The sequence below is a fragment of the Micrasema longulum genome, unplaced genomic scaffold (genome assembly GCF_059751315.1).
Source record: "Micrasema longulum isolate JH-2025_06_02 unplaced genomic scaffold, ASM5975131v1 h1tg000299l, whole genome shotgun sequence".
In the NCBI taxonomy this organism is placed as follows: Eukaryota; Metazoa; Arthropoda; class Insecta; order Trichoptera; family Brachycentridae; genus Micrasema; species Micrasema longulum.
In genome coordinates, this window is record NW_028277503.1 from 4,107 (window position 1) to 26,595 (window position 22,489).

Here is a 22,489-nt window from a genome sequence, read left to right on the forward strand (position 1 = left end):
TGTTTATTCTCTAATGTAAAAACATTTCAAAAAAGTGTATTGTTAAGTGTCCTCGGCACGGGTAACCCCAGTGAGGACACATAATTTTTATTATTAATTATAGTTTGTAAGTGAAAAATATGAATAAATAAACAATAAACTATATATTATTTTTGTAAAATGAATGTAATAATCCGTAAGGGTTAATAAATAAATTTTAAATAACAGTTCTTACTTTGCAGTTCATATTGTTTTGAAACAACTCCGCTTGAAAATTTCTTAATTGTAAAGGCACAAATGTCGTTAATAAATAATCAAACAAACATGTCATTTTTCAATGCTCACCGGACCGTAGATGTTATTAAACTCGTCAGCAATGTCGTCAATGGTGCAATAACCGGCTATGGCAGCATCTACCATGGAGCTAAATACCGATTTGGTAACATGCACTTTCTGAGTATCAGCATCGTCAAAATATACTGATGGTTCTTCAGCAACTGAAAATAAACCACAAATTTGTTTTAACTCTTGTGTGGCTGTGATGTCAAGACTAGATATAGCTATCTGAATGTTTTAAATGATGAAGTTCTTTTTCTTGTAATCTACAAATGTACGCACCGGATTTGGAAAGTAAAATTTGTATAACTGTGCTGGATTTTAATACAAAAAATATTTATTCTTGCTTCGCGTGGAATAAATGATAGAACTCAAAACAAGGACTCCTAGTGAGTAATAGAATGTATGTATATATTAAAATATTGTGTCTCTGTTAATACTTAACGTAGACCGTTGGTTTTGTTATAATTTAGAGTCTGTCCAAATGTTTGTAGACAAAAGACTGCGTTTCAGGCGTTGCCTAGCATGTGAAATAATTTTATCAAATGAATCTCTTCACAACAATAAAGGTAAAATTAAAGTAATTTTACAACTGTCTATTTATTATAGGAGCAAAAATTCATAAACATTTCTTAAATATCCACGAACAGGCCATGCCTTTGTGGGATTTTTTGTTTACTATTTTTACTGTTTATTTATTTATTTAAATGTATTTTTTTTATTTTATGTAATATGTATTTATTTCTATGTTATTATCCTTTATTTTTTAAAACTCTGTTTTACCTCTTATATATATTGTAAGAGAAAAGAAAATATTCTGTAAAAGATTCTAAGGTCTTTTTTTTATGGTACCTAATTAAAAAAGGAAATAAAAATTATTAAAAAAACATAAAAATATTCAGCGTAATGGTCAGCGCGTTAGCCTGCCATGCAAGAGGTCTCGTGTTCGATTCCCGATATGGTTGACGTAAAATATTTATTTGAATGGGTGTTTTCACACTACATATTTCATAGTCCCAGGACTGGTACCTGAAGCGTAAGCCTGATCATCTTACCTTCATGTAACAAAAATGATCAAGATACGCTGCGATTGGTGTACCAATGCAGTGCCCTATACACCATTAGGTGCGAAAAGGGATCGATGATGATGAACAAAATATATCATAGGAAAAAAGAGTTTATATCTTTAGTATGAATAGTGCGTGTTTTTACTATGTGACTTTCAATTAAAAATGTTTTTAACCACAGCATTATAATAATTATTTTTAATATTTCCTTCCTTTCACAAGCTCTTAGCTTGAATTGTCCAAATTATAAAAAAGCGAAAATCCCAAACAAATTGTATCCACCTTGCCTCATTGAAAACCTTCAAAATATTTTTCAATACATCAGAAAAAAGTTATCCATGAGATTTATTAAAAAGACATAAATAAATTATGTTGCGTACATAAAACCTGCAAAACATAAAAACCGGATTTTTTCTTGGTCTCCAAACTTTTAAATTGCGATTTCTCCAAATAGTGTTTTTGGGTTATGATTTTCGCCTGAGCGACGATATGTCGCCAATGGAGTTAAAAAAAGGCAGACTTACTTTTTTTGGTGTCAATGACAACGTTTTTGCTCGACGCGTTTCTTGAGTTAAGGATTTTTAAAGCCCTCCCTTTTAGCGAGTCGTCGAAAAACGAACGATATCGTGAACTGCCTTCGATGAATACCCTGCCACTTTTGAAGTATTCGTATGTTTTTCCTGACATCAACCATAGTTTACACATTCTTTCGTGCGTTAGTTTTGCTGCCCTGGAAGAAATCAAAACACATGTTTTTGTAGAACATCTTACAGGATAAGATTAACAATGTTTAAGACACAATAAAATTCAAAATCTATTGAAATCAAATATAATACGACAAATTCAAACGCTGAAATGTTTTGCTTCAGATACCAGTCCAGGAACTATGAAGTATTCTAGCGTAAAAACACATTTTTCAAAACGTGTTTCTACGCTTTACGCGATAACCATGTCGGGAATCAAACCTAAGACCTCTTGCATAGTAGGCAAACGCACAGACTATTACGCGACGAGGCCGATGTTATTATTAGTTATTAGAAATAAAGGGAATGCGAAAGTTATTCTTTTATTTGAAATTTTATTTACAAACCGCAACGGATTACATAGGTATCTACATTTAACAAAATATTTTTCTACTGTATTCTGAATCATATTCTACTGTAAATTATTATATTTTTAACATCTTTCGTAACGGTTGTCTCAGTATTTTGTTTCGTTTTGTCTGGTAGTGAACTGAAATTATACAATAAATTGTATAATTTCAGTCCATAGTTTATTAGTCTCAACTGTCCTTGTCTCGTTTTAAAAGGTTGTATGTGATATTTTTCTGATATTCTCGTATTGTGCCCATGTTTACTACATTTTTTTTCAAGTATAAGTCTCCGTCTACAATTACATCAGTGGCTAATTTATGAATACATTTTAAGGGTTCTAGTCGAAAGAGTTCAATGACATTTAACTAATGAATGTTTTTTGTATTTATTTCAAAGACAGTTTTTTAGTATTTTTTTTTAAATTTTTTAAATATTAAAAATAAAAAACATTTTTTTTTTGCGTAAATACAGTACACTACCAAGTTAATATAAAAAATATAAACAAATAATGTATCATCATAATATCCAAAAAATGACCTCCGCGACTGGTATGTAAATATTCCATTTTGACTGTCTAATTTTCAGCCACTTTTTCTAACAGATACGACGCTATTTCCGAAATAGTGGATGTAAGATTAGCTTCCAGTTCTACAACAAAATTTGTTGTTTGTTGTCATAGACTATAGACTGAACGTAGCCCAATAGGAAATAATCCAATGGCGTCAAATCACAGGATCGTGGAGGCCAATTTACCAGACATTTTAGGAAATATGTTTTTTGGCAAACATGTCACGCAGTAATTCATGATGTATAGCCATAATATACGTTTGGCGAAGCAGTTAGTAAAGCATTTGGCGAAGCAGCTAACAGTTACATAGAACTTTCAATCTGAAATTTCGCGTACAAAAAATGTGTTTTTTTTATTTCGAATTCAATGAAAAAAACCACCCTTACCAACAAATATTTGCTTCTTTATATTTTAAAATGTGCTTTCTTTTATTAGATAATAGATAATACATTAATAATGTCACGTGTTCCAACTCTACAAGTGTATAAACCCTGAGTTAAGTTGAGGCAAATTTAATATTTTCAATAGCGTATTGGAAAAAACGATAATATTAACAATATTTTGAGTTTGTCTAAATTATTGTCGACAAGAACTGGATTCAACTCCCTGGAGAGCTGTTAATATTAACATATTACAACAGATATGAAGAACATTTAAGATAAGGTAATATGGAAGTGTGGGCATCTACGGGGCTTATAAGCAGTTAATCGGTGATTTAAGTGGCTACTTTAAACAGTGTGTAACATTCGCCATTCTGCCCATATTCGAACATTTATATACATACAATTCTTTAATCTGTTTATGAACAAATTGTTGTTGATAAATTCACCTGGTCTATGAAGAAGTATGGAAATTTAAAAATTTTCAGGAGTTGCCTAACATGTAGGTGAAATAATTCAATTAGATGAATCTCACCTTCTTCTTTAACTTCACTAACATCAACAGATGAAAGAATTGAAGGAATATAGATGTTTAAATATGGGCAGAATGGTGAATGTTACACTGTGTGTAAAGTGGCCACTTAAACCAGCCAATGACAGGTCATAAGCCTACACTTCTATATCACCATTTCTAAAATGTCTTTCTTCTCTGTTGTAATATGTTACGATAATATTATTTTGAAGGGTACACGGCAGTAAATAAAAAAAAACTCTTTTGAGACGGCGTAAACAACAAAATGAACGGTGAACCAAGCACAATAATTGCTAATAAAAATATGTCAATCGAAGCTAAACTGGCAGTGCGCAGCGGAGTTTTAGTCCTAACACTTATGTATGGAAGTGAAACATCGAACAGGCAGAGGAAAGATAAAAGCCGCGCTCGACTTAGACGAATGTGTGGGAAATCAATGTATGACAGCGTTACGAATTATGAAATCAGGCGAAAGTGTAAATCTGAAGCAGGAATAATTGAAAAGATTAAGAAAGGATCTCTGAGATGGTTCTTCTTCTTCTTCTAGTGCCTTGCCGGGTCCCCCCGACGTTGGCGATCGCTACAACGAAAGCATATGTATCTGTCCTGCGCTACTTTTATATTTCGCAGCCAGGACGACTGCTTATTGATGTACCTGGCGTTGTGATTCCTGGGAATAGATGACCAGAGTGGTTTCCCGTTGCCTTCTCTGGTGTTACCTTCCCTTAGCTGGTTGGTTTTGGTTTTGAGGCGCCAAAAACTCCGAGATGGTTAAGTCGTGTAAAACGAATGAATAGTAAAACAAGTAAATCTGGCGAAAGTGATCGGTTACGCAAGACGAGGACAACCAAGAAAGACGTGGTATGATCAGATAAACCAAAATCTCAAGCCTGGTTATGTCAAAAGCAGGCAGAACCTGCTAGAACAAGCTAGAAATATATGCTAGCAAAGACGTATGTGTCGCTCCATTTTTTTTGCCTATCCCTACGAGGAAATAGCGTGATGGTAGTATAAGAAGACATTTGTGAGACATTGAGTTCATGTATTCAATGAATTATGTCTTCAATTAATGTTTATTTTAACATACAATCACACAGAAAAGAAAAAAAAGTCTAATAAACTTGTTTCGTGAACTGAAAAAAAGCTCGTAGCAGCTATCGACGCATTTTAATACTTTTTTTGCTATCCCTGCACCCATATTAATTTTCTACGATTTGTAAAACAGAGAACCACGTTTTGTGAGTTTTAAATATTCCATTTTATTGAACTCTCTCGAGAGAAAAAATGGCATTAATATGGTTTGAATCAGGTAGTGGTCCCGTGGCTAGTGTCTCGGACTCACGGCTAAAAGGTCCCTGGTTCGAATGTCTTTCTACCCCAACTAGATTCCTATTTTATAATACTCACTTACAACTCGTTGAAAATGGCCCTCAAAATTAAATATTTGGGTAAATCATAAGAACGAAAATAATAAAACAAATATCTCGAAAATCAAAAAAAAGCAATGAGCCTGTATAAACCGAGTACCCTTCAATTGCAAAGGTGTTCATAAATGATTATTAGATGAATAACAAAGCAAACTAGGTAACTAATTATAGAAAAATATTACTTACAGCGGAACGAAGTGTAGTAAATGATCTTTATTTCCTTCGTAAAATGCAGGTTGCCAATCAAACAAACCCTCTGAAATAATTTTGCAAATCCATAAACTTTTCCAATGTTCGTGTAATTTTTATGATTGATTTCTCATTGATATTTGTTTATTTTAGGTATTGAGGTTTATGTATAACAATGATAAAAAATACAGGTGATTGGAAAATGTTCGAACAAAATGTACTCGTACATACCGTCAAAAAATCCTCCAACAAAGAAACAAAATGAAATTTCTAATCTTCAATAATGAGAATAAAAAATGTTTACAAAAAACAAAAACAATTTAAATAGAAAGCAACAAATCACAAAAACATGTATAATAAAGTAGGTACATGATATGAAAATTGTTGTTCAAAAGAATAGATTTTTTTTAAAAACAGGATTCAAGAAACGAAAGTACAAAATTAATCATATTTCTATCAGTAACAGCGGAAAACCTGAAATGCACAATATTTTTTGCCTATTTTGTTATTTTCAGTTTATTATTTATTTTTTTTATATTTAGAGTAATATTGAGACGGATTGTGATCCTATGCGTAGTGTCGTCGACTCCGGATCAGAAGGTCCGAGGTTCGAAACTTGATTCCCATTGCACGGTTATGTACAACTAAAAAAAATGGCCCTAAAATCGAATTACTTGGGTTAATCATGAGAACGCAAATATTTCTTTCTTATAAAAAAAAAATATGTTTCATTCAAAAACATTTTTTTGCATGCTTTTTATTTTCCTTGAAGTCATTAATAACTTGTGCTGGAAAATTGGGAATTGAATTGTGATGGAATGGGATTAGAACTACGGACCTTTGGTCCGCAAATCCACATTACTACAACATGACCACGACCCGGTTTATTTTAAATTTCAAATGATAATTATTATTTTCATACCGCAGATATTATCAGTAGCGTATCGCTGAGACACTGGGGTTAGATTTACAAAGCCCCTGTCGCATAATTCTTCTAAGTTCTTCACTAGATGTTTGGAGTGCTTGTTGTGGTTTTCTTGGTAACTTTTGATCGACTTAACGGAGAACGAAGGGTTGATAATGTTGCGATGCAGTTTCCATTTATCCCCTATAAAAAAAGGTTTTATTTATCAAGTGAGCGAGATCACGAAAAATACTATTTATTTTATACCTAGATGCATTTGAAATTTTGAAGAATGAACTGCATAGTAGAAAGCATTTTTTTCTGTCACAATTTCCGGCAGGAAAAAATGTGCGAGAGAGAAACATCCATATTGACCAAATCGCTCTATTGTCACAAGGTCCTGTCCGTGCGTGTTCATACGAGGACAATGCAACCGCGCGCGTTGGTGAGAGTGATCATTGTCCCGTGGAATAACCTGCCCGTTTATGTCGGTGTCTCGGAACAATTGTTTGTCCAATAAATTACTGGTCAATGTTCGAGTCCTGGGACAAAACAATATTGTATTTTCCCCGAGTAAATGGCCTTTAGGTCTCCTTGGCAGTGCCCACATACAAGGTAAATTTGCCCGTTGTCGAACGCGATAAGCTGCCTGAAGCTTTCTGTAATCTGGTAGCCTCGGCTACTTTATGCAAACGAAGGTAATCCAGAAGTACATCATTTATATATTTGCATGTAATATAAACTTAATTTTACCCGTAACGGCGCTGGGTAGGTATACATTAATATGTAGACTTTGGGTATTTATTTTTTTTCTCTGGAAATACTTTAAAACTACTCTCTAGTATATTCTTTGACTGCAAAAACAGCACATAACACTTTTCGGCAGATTTAATTGGTTATTTTATTTGTCAAAAGTCCTAAAATATGAATTACTCAAAATGGTGTCCAGTAAACTTTTTGTATTTAATAACAACGTCTTTTAAAGAAATGATAAGTCATTAAGATAGATGATTTAAATACGTCTTTTAAATATTTGTAAAGTCATTTATTTGACAAATAAATAGCATAATATAATTGATTTCTAATAATTGTTTAGTAATTAGGTAAATCAACAATATTTTGAACCTGGCGCATGAAGACGTATAGAAATTGAAAAAAATACAAATTTTAGGCGTTGCCTAGTATGTATGTGAAACAATTCAATTAGATGATCTCACCCGCATTAATAAAGGTTTCAGCTCTTTAACTTCACAAACATCAATAGATGAAAGCATTTAAGGAATATAGATGTTCAAATATGGGCGGAATGGTGAATGTTACACGGTGTGTAAAGTGGCTACTTAAACCACCCAACGACAGGTCATAAGCCCTGTAGATAGACACTTCTTTATTACCTTCTATAGAATGTTCTTCATCTTTGTTGTGGTATGTTAAAATTAAGTTTAAAAAAAAATGGATTGTGTTTAATTTTTCCACACCTATAAATTGTAAGAAAAAGTCCATTTTTCTCGTGGCCAGGTTTGTCTCGGGGCTCAAAAGGTTATAATATTATTATTGCCAATTTATTAAGCGCTCATTTAATGACCCTCCATCCCAAGGGCATTAAACATTTCGTAAGTGTTTATGCAATATTTTTTTATGTATTAATAATATGGATGCTTCCACTTTCCATTATGTTGTATCCCAATTCAACACGGGGCTCTTGGCCCTATATAATTATTGATGCAATATATTTTTTTTTGTAATATGTATCATTGTATGAATAAATAGATTGACACTTTGTCTGATGCATCGCATTATTGACCAAAAAAATGAGAACGAAAATTATATTTTAAGGTCTTAGCCAGATATTAACACAATGCTTAGCATAAACGTTACGAAGAGGAAAACTTGGTAAAAAAATACAACAAATTTCAAAACAAAATATACCCGAAATCGACAAGTCACTTATAACTGGTTTTTCAACTATAGACTCACCTTTTGTATTATATTTATCAATGCAATTTATTTATGTTTTTTATGAGGAAAATCATTTCTCGAGATTTATTAGCAACATCTCAAGTAAAAATATACTTTTATTATGATATTTAAAAAAAAATACTTAAAAAAATATATTTTGAAGACTAACTTTGTGGTTATTTATTAAAATAAAATTACAATAAAACGACTTGTTTTCGAACACGTATTTATTTTTATTCAGACCGGTTTCAAAACTACAAAGACTTTTTTAATATTCATCGTCATCATCATTCCTTTTCCGCACCTAATGGTGCATAGGTCACTGCATTAGTACACCAATCGCAGCGAATTTTGATATTTTTTTAGTTACATGAAGGCAAGATGATCAGTCTTACGCTTCAGGTGCCAGTCCAAGGACTATGAAATATTCTGATGTGAAAACACCCTTTGAAATAAATATTTCGTTTAAACCATGCCGGGAATCGAACCCGAGACCGAGGTAGGCAAACGCGCTGACCATTACACCACGAAGCCGACAAAACAACAGAGTAAAACAACACTTATGGCGCCTATATAATAATATTTTTCCTGAATTCGCTAACTATCTAATAGAAAATCATTTTAATTTTGATAAAGACACTAAATAAAAAGTTCTTCACGTTGAAAATAAAATTAGACAAGTAAGAAAATAAAAAAGTGATTTATAATAAAAAAATAAAAGTGTAAACAATCTTTCCTTTCAGTCCACTCCTGTCTAATTTTAAAGTTCGTATTTATCTCACTTCACACTTCCCATCTTAAGAACAACATGACAAAAAGGCTCGGCTTATTGGTTCCATATGTCTCAATGTAATATTTAGAAATCACATAAAATACGATATAATTAATTTGTTAAATATACCTTGGTAAAAAAGTCGAAAAAATAAATAATATTCCGTATATGGCTCAATTTGCTATCAATCGAAGTTACTAAGTTTCACGTGTGATATAATTACTAGTTCATTAACTTAGCACAATTGCTAATTCGTTCATTTAATACAACCTTTAATTCATTCGAATGAATTGTTGCATTCGGACTTTCATTGGAATGAATTAAGTAATCGAATGTATTCGATTATTTTCAATTGGATGAATTTATCTCTACAACCGATGATAAGATTTTGCAGCTCTTGGTTACAAAGCTGTACGATGTATGCAAGAATAGTGATTTGCTGATGAATGTAGATAAATCGAATGTTATGATTTTTGAAAGGGATGAAAGTATGATTAAATGTGGAATAATCGTGAAAGAAGGTATTCAAACTCAGAAGAATTTATGTATCTGAAAAGTATGTTTAAAAGGGATCAAATTTTATTTGAGTTACAATAGAAATACATTATATGATGAAATAAGGAATACATAAGATATAAAATCAGGTACGGAGTTTGGACATTAAAACAATGTTTAATTAATCATGAATACCATAAGAATGAGAGATCAACATAATTTAACACGAGAGACGGAAAGCATTTTTAATTAGGGAATATGGAAGTCTAGGCATTAAGGGCTTATAACCTGTCATTTTGCCACTTTCCACACTGTGCAACATTTACCATTCTGTTTATGTTTGGACGTCCATATTAATTCAATTCTTCTACCTGTTATTATTTGTAAATTTAAAGAGCCGAAATCCTTATTGATGGGGGTGATTCAAAAATGCTCTCCCCATCTGTTATAATTTGTTTATGTTTCATTAATGGGTGAAATCTTATCCTAGTTTTAAAATGGTCATGCCTTTGTGTTTTTTTTCGTATATTAGATGTGTAATCATATTATTGATAGCAAAGAAATATACAGGGTGTTCTTTAAACTCTGTCACATCTGAAACTACGATGATCACTATGGGGAAGAAGACGTATTAGCATATTTAAAAATATTTAGAACGACGAAAATTTTAAAAATATATATTTAAAAAAACAAATGGTTGCTTACTTCTGCAGGGAAGAAGCAAGGGGGGCGCGGCCGCGCGGTTGATGATGTATCAGACTCGCCCTTCCCTCCTTCTCGTTTCTCCTATGCAGAAGTTAGCAACCATTTTTTTTTATATATTAAATTTTTGTTAATTTTATTAGTTCTAAAAATTTATTTTAATGTGCCAATATGTCTTCTTGCTCATACTGATCATTGTGGTTTTGGATATGACAGGGTTTAATGAACACCCTGTATAAGCAAAAAAATAAAAATAAAAATATGAACGTTCGACACACTCAAAATATTTTTAAATAATATTATAGTAAATTAATTGATTTACCAGATAAAGTTAAGAGGCCTTTTCCAAGTGTGTCACTAAGAATATCATACTTGCTTCCTTTGTAAGAAGTGGTCCTGCTCATTAATATACACTGCAAATTGGTAATAAATTAAATTAAGTTGATAACATAAATAAAGCTTGTATTTTTTTTTCTAATTTAAACATGTCATTTTTTTTGTCTGATTTAAACATGTCTGAAACAAAACAAAATGTCGTCTATATAACTCTTCTTTTCCATCTAAGCCCCGAATACAATTGAAAATTGTTGTTTAACGAACAACTTCAGCCCTACGGGTAATTGGAAACAATGAATAAAGGTATTAGAAGCAAATTTAGAAATCTCCATCAAAAACGGAAATAAATAAATAATAACGTAATTCTATTATTTATTTATTTAAACTAAATAATACTGTAATTCAAAACCGTCTCTAAATCTTGCAAAAACAGATTTCAATTATATTACTTGACATCGCAAACAGCATTCTTAATTAAATTAGCGAAGCATAATTCGAAAACTCTCAATTATTTTTTCAAACAATATTTGAGTTTGTCCAAATGTTCGTAGACAAAAGACTGGATTTCACCCCCTCAGGAGTCATTAAGATTGACAAATTACAACAGGGATAGATAATACCTTAAATAAGGGAATATGGAAGTCTAGGCATTTACTGGGCTTATGACCTGTCATTGGCTCAACCAACAAACGGAAGAATTGAAGAAATATAGATGTTCAAACAAAGGCAAAATGGTAAATGTTACACAGTGTGTTAAGTGGCCGCTTAAACCAGCCAAGTTTTTCGCAAATATCTCAGTATTTCCTTCAATGGAGATCTCTAAGTTTGCTTCTCATATCCTCAAAAATGTTTTGTTGAAAAAAAAAAATTGGAGGCTAAATTGTACTGCAAAGTTTACTGAAAATGTACGAAAAAAATTTAAAATGTATTTCAACAAAAAAGGGCTACTTTGAACGACGTTACTAGTTCATATGAATCAACCAATGATAAGAGAGTTATGGAAGATTTCCAGTTTGCTTGCCGGAAATAAACGGAAGAGAACCTCTGACGTCACACACGCAGTTATTTCAGAAATACAAAGGTTAAAAAAATCATAGCGCTGACAGTACGATATAAAAAATTTAAAAAAAAAAAAATTCGCTTAGTTTAATAGTCTAACAAATAAAAAAATAGAAAATACAACTAAACGTCCTCATTTTATGAAAATAAAATAAAATTTTCCGTACAAAATGTGTATAATTTAATGTTTTTATTATTTAAAACATAATTAATTACGTGTTACATATGAATTTTGGAAAATATACAAAGATTTAACACGTGTTGACGGTACTGAACATGCTCTCTGGAAAGTTAAGAGTTTTTCTAATACAATATATTAATAATAATAATAATCTTAGTTATTAACAAAAAAATACAATTTCTTTATCTACTACATACATACATACTTAGCATTAATATTTCAATTAAAAAATAAATTGTTACCCAAATACATGTTTATTTATTTATCAAATGAAAACAAGAGCCGTTGTAACAAAAAAACAATCTTTACAAATAAACCAAAATTATAGGGGAATTATAGTTTTCTACATATAAAAAGTAAATACAATGCAAAAAAAAAGAAAAAAAACTGCAAACGTGAAAAACCACTCCGAATTATTCCACTTGTAAAAAAAATAAAATAAAACAATTATAATGAATTTTTTTTTTTAGTCTTAAAAAATCCTTTCGTTCAGCGTATGTAATAACAAAATTTGTCGCTATCCTACGTGAGGATATGAAAGTTTCAGACTCCCAAGAATCCAGGCAACATTAATGTTTTTATGCATTATCAGCGTTACGATTTTTAAAGTTTTTCCATTTTGAAATTACTTTGCGTGTGACGTCACAAGTTCTTTTCCGTGAGTTCTGCTGATTGGTCAATTGGATTGGCTTCCCGTAAACCGAAAATCTGTCACAATACTATAATATAAGTTATCACTGGTGAAGTCGTTCAAAGTAGTTATTTTAAAAAAATACGTTTTCAAGAAACTTTGCCGATGAATTTAATGCTCTAATTTTTACAGCGCGTAAGAAAACATTTTAATGTATTAAATTTCTTGAAGCACTGAACTTCTCATTGGCAAGTGCGCTGTACATGTAAATAAATATCTCCAATTAGTTGGAATGTGTTTACCTAACTAATTTTTAAAGCATAGTATATTTAATATAATTATACGTGCTTATAAATTAACATAAATTTAAACATAAGTACCTGAAAATCTTCCGGTTCTGATACGACAACAGCAAAATCAGGGCCGAGCCAAATTCTCCAAAATCTCCATATATTTTTTTCATTTCTGTGAGACGGTCAAGCATTTCTGAAAAAAAACATTATTTATCAATTCCTAAACGCTTATAAGGCTTTTACATCATGGTTTAGAGTTTAGCCAAATAATATGTACAAAAATAAAAACACAATAATAAATCTGTAAACACAGAACTTTATCAGCGGGAAGTATAAAATACAAAACAAACATAGAAAGGATTAAAAATGTTCAACGAAAATTTTTAAAATACCTATATTATAAAAACAATAAAACGCTTTGTACTTACAGCCAATCTGACAAACAAAATGGATTTTTTACACTTCAAAATAGATGCACTGTATCTGAATTATGCTATTTACATAAATTATTAGAAAATAAAGTAGACGCTTTTAACCTGCTCCCAAAATTATCTTAATGTCCCCTTTCGCGTGACAAGAAATAAGTATTTATTCCATCTGCCAGTCTATAGAACCAACTATGCACAACACTCTTTCCTCTATCGTTCTGGCTCTAACTATAATCCTTTTTTTTATCTATTGATATATTTTACATGCCCTTAATTTATTTAAAAATAAATTAAGACTTATTATTTCTGGCTGCGATACGATCCCACTTACTATTTAATGATGCTCACACTTACACACACCTAAACACTTACTCCCACACTAATACACATAAACACACATCTACATTCACTTTCATACAAATACACATAAACACGCCCTTTTGTTGTAACATAATTTAATAATATTATGTATTTTTTAAGAAAATATATTTATAAAAAATAATCAAAATAATGTGACTTCACTGGGATTTCCCGTGCCGAGGACACTTAACAATATACTTTTTCGAAATTACATTTGAGAATAAACAAAGAAGACTAACTTAATAAACAAAGATAGTTAACAAATATTCAGACAGTTTTAAAAACAAGGTATTTATGTACATCGAAATTATTCATATTATAAAACGCACAATGAAAATAACAAAAAACCTAACATAAGCGATACACTTGTGGAGCAGTTGATTCAATATTGGTATGGGCGAGACAATCCATTTTACTTCTACCTACCTCCACTATCCATTTTTTAATAGTCTTTTTAAACGTTTTCTCGTTACTAATTGTTTTAATAGATAGTGGAAGAAGGTTATAGATTTTAATTGAATAATACTCAAAATCCCTTTGTTCGAAAGTGGTATTAGTTTGTATGTGTTTAAGTTGTCTATGTGTTGAGGATCTTGTGATTATATTATTTGTATGTGATGTATTGTGGGGGTTATGTCTTTCATTTGAGTAAGAGTATGATTCTTATTTAGAAACTTTGCTGGTCTGTCTTTAAACCGTATTTTAAAAAAATGTAATTACATCATTGTTGACTATTTGTTTCTTTTAAATAAATATCTAAATAATGTTTTGAATTCCTAATCGCTGCACGCGAGTAATAGGTCAATTTAACGAAATATGAATTTTTTGAAAATCGTATCTTCACAGATAATGTTTAAAAGCGGTATATGTTATTGGGGAATTTACATATCGTTGTTTCTGTAAAAACCACCTCAAGGTCGCTTTACAATAAATAAATATCCCAACACGTCTTGCAGATACAGAGCGCATGGCGGTAAAAAATCTTGCCTCCACTTATATTATATGTCAATTTATTAATGAATTTTAGTGTTTGATTTTTTATACAGGAATAATCCACAAGCGTCTATTTAGAGGCTTGTCAGCGGGTGGGATAGAGGGGATATGGAAGGAGGTAATGAAAAATAATTATTGAAACCAAAGTAAAAAACTTAGTGTTAGATTATAATAGGCCTTGCAGCTACTGAATGGTTGAAATTCTAGACCCCATTTTCAAAATTTAGGTATTTAAATACTATCAATAGTTGATATCATTTATTGTTCTTGTCTTTTTGTATACTATTTAAATTATCGTGGATAATATTAATATTACTTATAACCATTTAGGAATAACCATTCAGTTTAATAATCTTTCATTTTCTTTTCTTCCTAACTTAATAAGCCACTGAGTTATTTCATTTTTTGTATGCTAGTTACATCGTGTTGGGTGAATAAAATATCTTTGACCTTATTGTAAATTCTAGGAGCCATAAAGCCAAAGGATCTCTGTTCGAAAGAAGTTCTCGTCCGCGGTACAATGTGTTTCTGTGACGTCACTCTACGAGTTGATATATTGATGTTAAGACGTGGTCAATTTTATTATTGTGACAATGAATTATTGTTTTAGCATACAATTGTCTTACACCCAAAACATAGTTGGACATTTACCCTACTCCCTCTGGGTCACCCTCAACAGATTAAAGAGGGGTTTTACACAATGTTAAAAAAATCTACAAAGGTGGAGAAACCTCTCTGGGATGATAATCTGTGTGACTGCGGGGTGACCCAGGACGACAACCACCTACTGACATGCCCCTCATGGGAGAAGGCTGCACTCCTGGGCTGGTACTATGAGATCGCTCTGTTAGCGTGTATTTAGTAGGCAAATACGCGTTTTCTACGCGCACTTTTAGGTTTAAAATACCACCTCTAGGGACTTTATTGTGGCAAATGACAAGGCGATATCCATCGCCGCATATTGGAGTGGCAGGGTTTGATCCAGCCGGACACGTTAAGTAAAATGAGAAAGTTTAATTGTTTTTTTTATTGTTAATTGACTATTGAACTAAGCCAAAATTTTATTTTTTTAAATTTTGTATTTCTGTAATAACTCCGCGTGCGACGTCAGAGGTTCTTTTCCGCTTATTCTCATTATGTTCTTCCCATTGGTCCATCCGTGGAATCGGGTTGTGGTCGTGTAGTGGGCTCACGAGCCAGATGCCCTAGGTTTAAACTCCACTCTACCACAACTCGATTTCCATTTTCTTATAGTTAGTTATTTACAACTCGTTGAAAATGGCAACTAAAATCGAAATATTTGTGTAAATTATAAGAACGCTAATATTTTTTTTTCTGTAAAAAAAAAACCCGGAAATCTTTTAAAGCTCTCATATCATAGGTTGATTCATATAAACATAAACCAGTGACGTTATTTAAAGTTATCCGTTTTTATTAAAATGTTTTTTTTTGTAAATTTTCAAGAAATTTTGCCACACAATTTAATTGATGCTCCAATTTTTACCGCGCGCATGAAAACATTTATTGTATCAAATTTCCCGTAGGGCTGAAGTTCCTCATTATAATACATACATCTTTTCGAGGTGTAGCATATGAAAGTATAAAAAATGAAAATGATTTTCGGTCATAGTCCGGAAACGAAATTTGGGTGAATTTTTACGAACGTCAACAAAGGTTTTAGGTATTTTATTTTACAAAATCGATAAATCGAGTTCTATCACATTTTTCAACTATCAATTTAAGTCTCAACTTTTCTGTTCAAAAATTTTCTTTTTTGTTTTAGTTATTTATATTTTTAATGACTTGCGTATTTGTATTTAGTTTTTTGTTAAAGTAACGCAACTTTATAGTTTTTATTATGCATTTTGTTAAAGTAAATTTTTGCCGTTTTGATATATATTTTTTTTATTCAAAAATGAAAAAAATCAAACAGATAGAAGAATTGAAGACATTTGAATATTTTACACAAAAAATAGAGTTCTGAATGCTGCACAGTTAATAAAGTTATCATTTAAGCAGTTTTGAAAAATGCAGAAACTCTCTTATTTTATTACCATAAAAACATTGTATTTGAAATTGTTTTGCAAAGCGAGTTCTCTTAATAGTAGTAATTTATTAAGGCTGTTTTTTTTTTAAATACGATATTCCAAGGTTTTAAAATAAACAAAGAACAATGATAGAAAACAAACTACAACAGGTTTCATAAAATAATAAAGTTGGAACCTGTTTTTAACGTCAAAATTAAAAACCATTTTTCCTTAAGGAAAAGGCATGAAATACTTATTAATAGAATCTAAAGATTCACAAAATACTTTAACGATTTTAATAGGTGTATACAGGGCCGGAGTTAGATGTGTATATTTAAAAAAATATATACATCATGTCAATTACATAAAAAATAGAATTATAGGTAAAAAAAACCGATATACTGAAAAATTGACAAACTTTGATCCTACATACTAAAAATATTTTCTCAGTGACGTGAAACTGATGCAGATAATTTTTAAATTTGTGGGATTTATCTTTTGGTGACTTATATTAAGGGCGTTGGAATTAAGGATTGTATAATAATAAAAACAATAGTCTAATCTAATGACATGTTTTTAAGATTAAAAAAAGATCTGTTGGGAAAATGGTAAATACGGATTGCCTGGCTAAGTGTACGCCAACTTTTATTAGATTAAATTTATTGACAGTGTCGAGTATTTGTATAATGGAACTTTGTTTTATTGTTAAATCAAAACCTAAATATTTTAGTACACAGAAAAAAATACACTTTCACAGCACCAGAAATAAAAGCTAATTAAAAATTCCATTAACGAAACCATCATTTATACAAAGAAGGCCCGTATGCATGGCAGTAAAAACATATAATAAGCTCCCCAATAAAATTATGGAAATAAATTGTGTTAAAAAAATAACAGGTGTGTTTAAAGTGTTTCTAATCAATAAATGTTTCTATAATTCATTTGTACAGAAAATTTCTTCATGGGGTCGATTATTTGGGATAGTTGCTGAATGTACATCTTGAGTGGTTTATGCTATGTATATGTGCCGCATGTAATGTATATGTTTGTGTATGTTTTATATGTGCGTTCATGTGTGTGCGTGGATGGCTCGGAGTGTGCATTCGGTATTTTTATTTATTTTAATTTATTACCTCCATGGAAAACGCAAATGTCAACAATTATCCTTTTTTCACTTAAAATTCTTATTTATTTTTTATTTTTTGTCACATTTAATGTTTATATCTTTTTAATTTATGAAAACTTAATTGGTCTTTTTATGTTAAAAAATTGTTGTTTTTAGTACTTATTTTGTATGATTGTATGTTTTCTAAATAAAAAAAAATAAAAAAATAATATAAATGAATATTTGGAAAATGTAATAGAATAATGTAAAATGAATTAAATATAATTAATGTAAGTGATAGACACCACATTCTTGTGAAATGTTTTTAATGTTTGTGTTTTTCTAAACTTTTTCATTTACTTGTTTTTTATTTTAATTTTTAACTTATTTTTTATTTTTCAAATTAATTTTTATTCTATTTTTTATTTAGTTTTGGTTAGACTGTAAGAAATTGCAAGTGGCAATAAGTCCGCCATTTAACTGTTTGTACCTTTGTTATTATTTTGTATGTATGACATTGTATATTACGGTTAATAAAGATTTATTATTATTATTATTATGAAAATTATAAAATTATTTTACTAGGCATGGGCTATTGTGAAACAAGTAAATACATTTTTTCCGTTTTTGCACTATGGTCATGAGGACGAATGACAATATCCGTACATGAAGGTAAGATGATCAATCTTACGTTTCAGGTGCCAGTCCAGGGACTATAAAATATTTTAGTGTAAAACACCTTTTTAAATTAATATTTTATATCAATGTCGGGAATAGGTCCTGAGACATCTTGCATGGTAGGCAAACGCGCTGAACACTGCAACACGAGGCCGGCATAATGGAGCATAAAGGCACACAAAGAATCAAAACAATAAATATTTATGATGTTTGGTTCAATGCTTTAACCTGAAACAGGTCATAAGCCTTTTTATAGCCCTGTACAGCAATCCACTTAATTACCTTGACTTTCAACACATTGAAAGTGTTTACGGCTTTCAGAGAGCTTAATATATTGTATGAAAAGGAGAACAATAATATCCACTGTAAAATTCTCTGTTCTATGTATATTTGAACATACGTCTTTCTTAAATTGTTCTACTTGTCTCGTAAAATTAATCGCATCAATAAAGGTTTCATCACATTAACTTCACAAAAATCAAAGGACTAAAGAATTTAAGAAATCTGGATGTTATCATGCAGACCAAACGATGAATTTACACAGTATGTAAGGAAAAATATATTTAAAAAAAAAAAAATGCATCATTCTGTTTCAATTACTTTTTTAAAAAATTACTAATTTCAAAAAAATATTTAATATTAAGAAATATTAACGCACGTAGATTTTTAAATCAATTACATTAGGGAAATATAACATTCTACGAATATCGATAAAAACATGTGAAATGGATTTAAAAAAACAAGTATTTTTTTTTAATCAATATATTGAAGAGAAATGTTTACATGCATAATTTTAAAAAATATGTCTGCAAAAACGCGACATGTTCGGCCTTGACAAATGTGAGGCCAAAATTCGCGACGACGCGTCGTCACGAATCGAACGTCGCGACGTTCTATTCAAATTTAAACCGTCACGAACAAAGTTCTAAATTTAACCGTATCGCGACTTATTAGGGGCGTGGCCAAGGTAGTTAACCGTTTTCGTGGGAATTTAAAATTACGAATTTAGGAATATTTTTTATGCTATTAATAAGTAAAAAAATATTTTTTTTTACTCGACCGTACTCAAAGACCATTATTTATTTTAAATTGTAAAAAAAAATCCTGACATTTCCTTATTGTTTGACCTTGAAGTGCTGTCACCAGTGGCAATTATGGGAAACTCAATAATATATACAAATTGTAGAAAATAATTAACACGATAATGCGTTGATTCCTTAGACACGCCACTGACTAGGGCCGCCCGTGCGGAGAAAATACATTTTATGATTATTAACTACGATATTAGCTAAAGATTACCGCAATTCAACGAGCCGTTGGTATTCGTGTCGAGAATTACAAGCGCAAACCAAAACCGTCCGTTACACATCTGCTGTCAAGCTAAAAATTAATGTAACATTGGGAACACTTTTGTTCTATGCAATATAGCTAAAGGGCTTCTCTATTAAATTATACTAGAAAGCGCAGAACGTCATCTGAGAATAAGAGTTTTCTAAATTTTACCAAATTTTACCAGATCTTGATTATATTTTTGTGTTTATTTAGAAAACGTGTACATAATTATTTTATATAAATACTCCTAATGAGCAATTAAAAAAACGGATTTAGTGACAAATACATTATACGCATTATTTATTTATTTATATATGCGCCCAATGGGTATTTTTAAGGACATGTTTAGACATAGAAAATTATTATAAAGAAAAGTAGTAAGACGCAGTGGTAAATAGTAGACTTTGTGGGAGTGGAAGCAAGGAGAAAGGTGTTTAAAATTAAATTTATTCAGTGATCGTTTAAAAGAAGACAACTTGTTATCAAAGAAATCAAGACTGGTATGTTTGTTGGCAGACTTAAGAATTCTGGACATAGAGGAATGAAAACCATAGTTAGTTCTATGGTTATCGGTATGAAAACCATAGTTAGTTCTATGGTTATCGGTATGAAAACCATAGTTAGTTCTATGGTTATCGGTATGAAAGAGTAAGTTTAGTCTTAGGTTTCTAATTGGGATATTTAATTTTATTGAGCCCACTAGTTCAGGCGCAGCAAAAAGTGAGTTGAGAATTTTAAATAGGACTAGAAAGTCGGATTTATTTCGACGGTCTTGAAGAGAAGATATATTTAAGGTAGTTTCTAACTCATTATACATATGTATATTATTGTATATTTGTTTATTGACATATTTGCGTTTAAACGATTATATGCAGTGCGTTTGAGTATTTAATAAACCTATTTTTATATTTAATGCCTGTCGGTCAACCAAATAATCCAATTTTGTATGTGTTACAAAAGTACGAGCTCTTTGTGCATGCTTCCTATACTCAGCTATTTAAACTCCCAAGTATTTAAATCTGTCAATAGTCATAATCTGAGTATTTTTGGTAATTATATTAAGACCCAGACGAGTAGAGTTTTCCTACAGTTTGTCAACAATTTCCTGAAAATCCCCAACGGACTTTTCAAGAAGAACCGCTTCGTCTGCATACTCCAAGTCGCACAACTTTAGAAGGGAGATGCGGCGGTGGACCTGACTTGGACACGCGCTGTGCGTGCCCCAGGAGAGCTTCAACCCAAGTTGCCTCTTCGAGAGTGCTGGTTGGCGATAGGGTCTCCTGGAGGCAACTAGTGATGTCCACATGCTCCACTTAGGAGCGGATGTGGAAAAGAAGAAGAGAAGGTACACTAGAATATTTCATTTGAAAACGTTTGGTCACGAAAACATCAGCAAAGCTTTATTAATGATTTGAATGGACTGTTCAAAATTAGAGTAAAAGTGTTTGGCACAACAACCAGGCCCAATTACAATCCCTGTAAATACCAAAATCTCTATATTCCCTATTCTTAAATGTTCTTTATTTCTGTTGTCATATGTCAATCATCTGAATCTATCCCTACTTCTGTTTAATTGTGCAAAAATAAACAGCTTAATGAAAAAATACAAAACAAAAAAAAATTAAGTTCACTTACTTTCTGGAGCGTGGAAAACTCCAAGTTGGTATGAATTTCCGAAAATGGGAAAAGCGAAAGGTCCTGATAGTTTCGCACTTAGGACGTAAAACTTCCGGCGGTTCCACAACCATCTCACAAATACTCCAACTGCTAAAATAACAAGAGCCTTCAGCAGCAAAAAGGGATAAGGATTTGCCGGCAAAGGTACGGCTGTTTGAATCATCTTGAATCTGAAAAAAATATTTGTAATTTATCATCTCGTCCTGTCTGCATCCGATGGTGAAAAGAAAAAGGGCCCTGCACTAGACAGATCTATTTTCTCCGAGATCAAATAGATTTTTTCTTGTATTTACCGACCGGCAGACTGCAAAAAACTTTCTCTAAGAAAATACAGAACAAACTTTGACACACTGATACAAAAAATAACTTCATTACACCACTAATTTGATTTCATTACTTAGCTTCATTGAAGAACTTAGATTTTAAAACAATAATTTTATTTAAAGTTTAATGAATACATACATATATGATAGACGATGCTTTATGATACACAGTTGGATGAAAACAGAAACAAGTCTGCTAAAGTTGTTTTGGTTGCTGAGCTTATATGCTACTTTTAAACAGATCCGGTGTCGGTGTGGGCTGTTTTGTAAATGTTAAAAAAAATAATCAGAAATAAATAAAATAATAAACAAATTGTATTAAAACTCGAATTAATAAAAATTCCGTCTAAGTTCCTCCAAGCATAAGAAGTTGTTTCTTTTTTAGAGTTAAATAACATTGAAAACCAAAACATAATTGTTCGGACCAACTTTTAAGGCTGTAGTCCGATAAAACGCACGAAAAATTAAGAAATCATACAATTTTGCCATTTCAAAACGAAGGTTTTTTAAAAATCACGCAAAAATAAAAAATAAAAAAACAATTTTGATAAAAACAATAATTTTTAAAGGTATTACAATTAAAGATATACCCAAAAATTTTATGTAACTAAAATATAATTACTTTCCGACAGGCAGATTACGTCATTTTAAATTTAGACTAA

General features: G+C 31.1%; 1 protein-coding gene across 1 annotated transcript; it reads right to left on the reverse strand.

Annotated features, from left to right (window-relative positions):
* Window positions 1–324: 324 nt before the first annotated feature.
* On the reverse strand, window positions 325–22,053 carry LOC148282723 (cytochrome P450 4V2-like; the record flags this gene model as incomplete). The annotated part of the gene is made up of 8 exons (XM_088224632.1): window positions 21,967–22,053; window positions 21,463–21,674; window positions 12,992–13,097; window positions 10,727–10,817; window positions 6,495–6,680; window positions 5,570–5,639; window positions 1,907–2,112; window positions 325–476 (listed from the first exon to the last, which is right to left on the reverse strand). Coding segments are annotated over exons 4-8 (696 nt in total), but the record flags the coding sequence as incomplete, so codon positions are not given.
* Window positions 22,054–22,489: the final 436 nt, after the last annotated feature.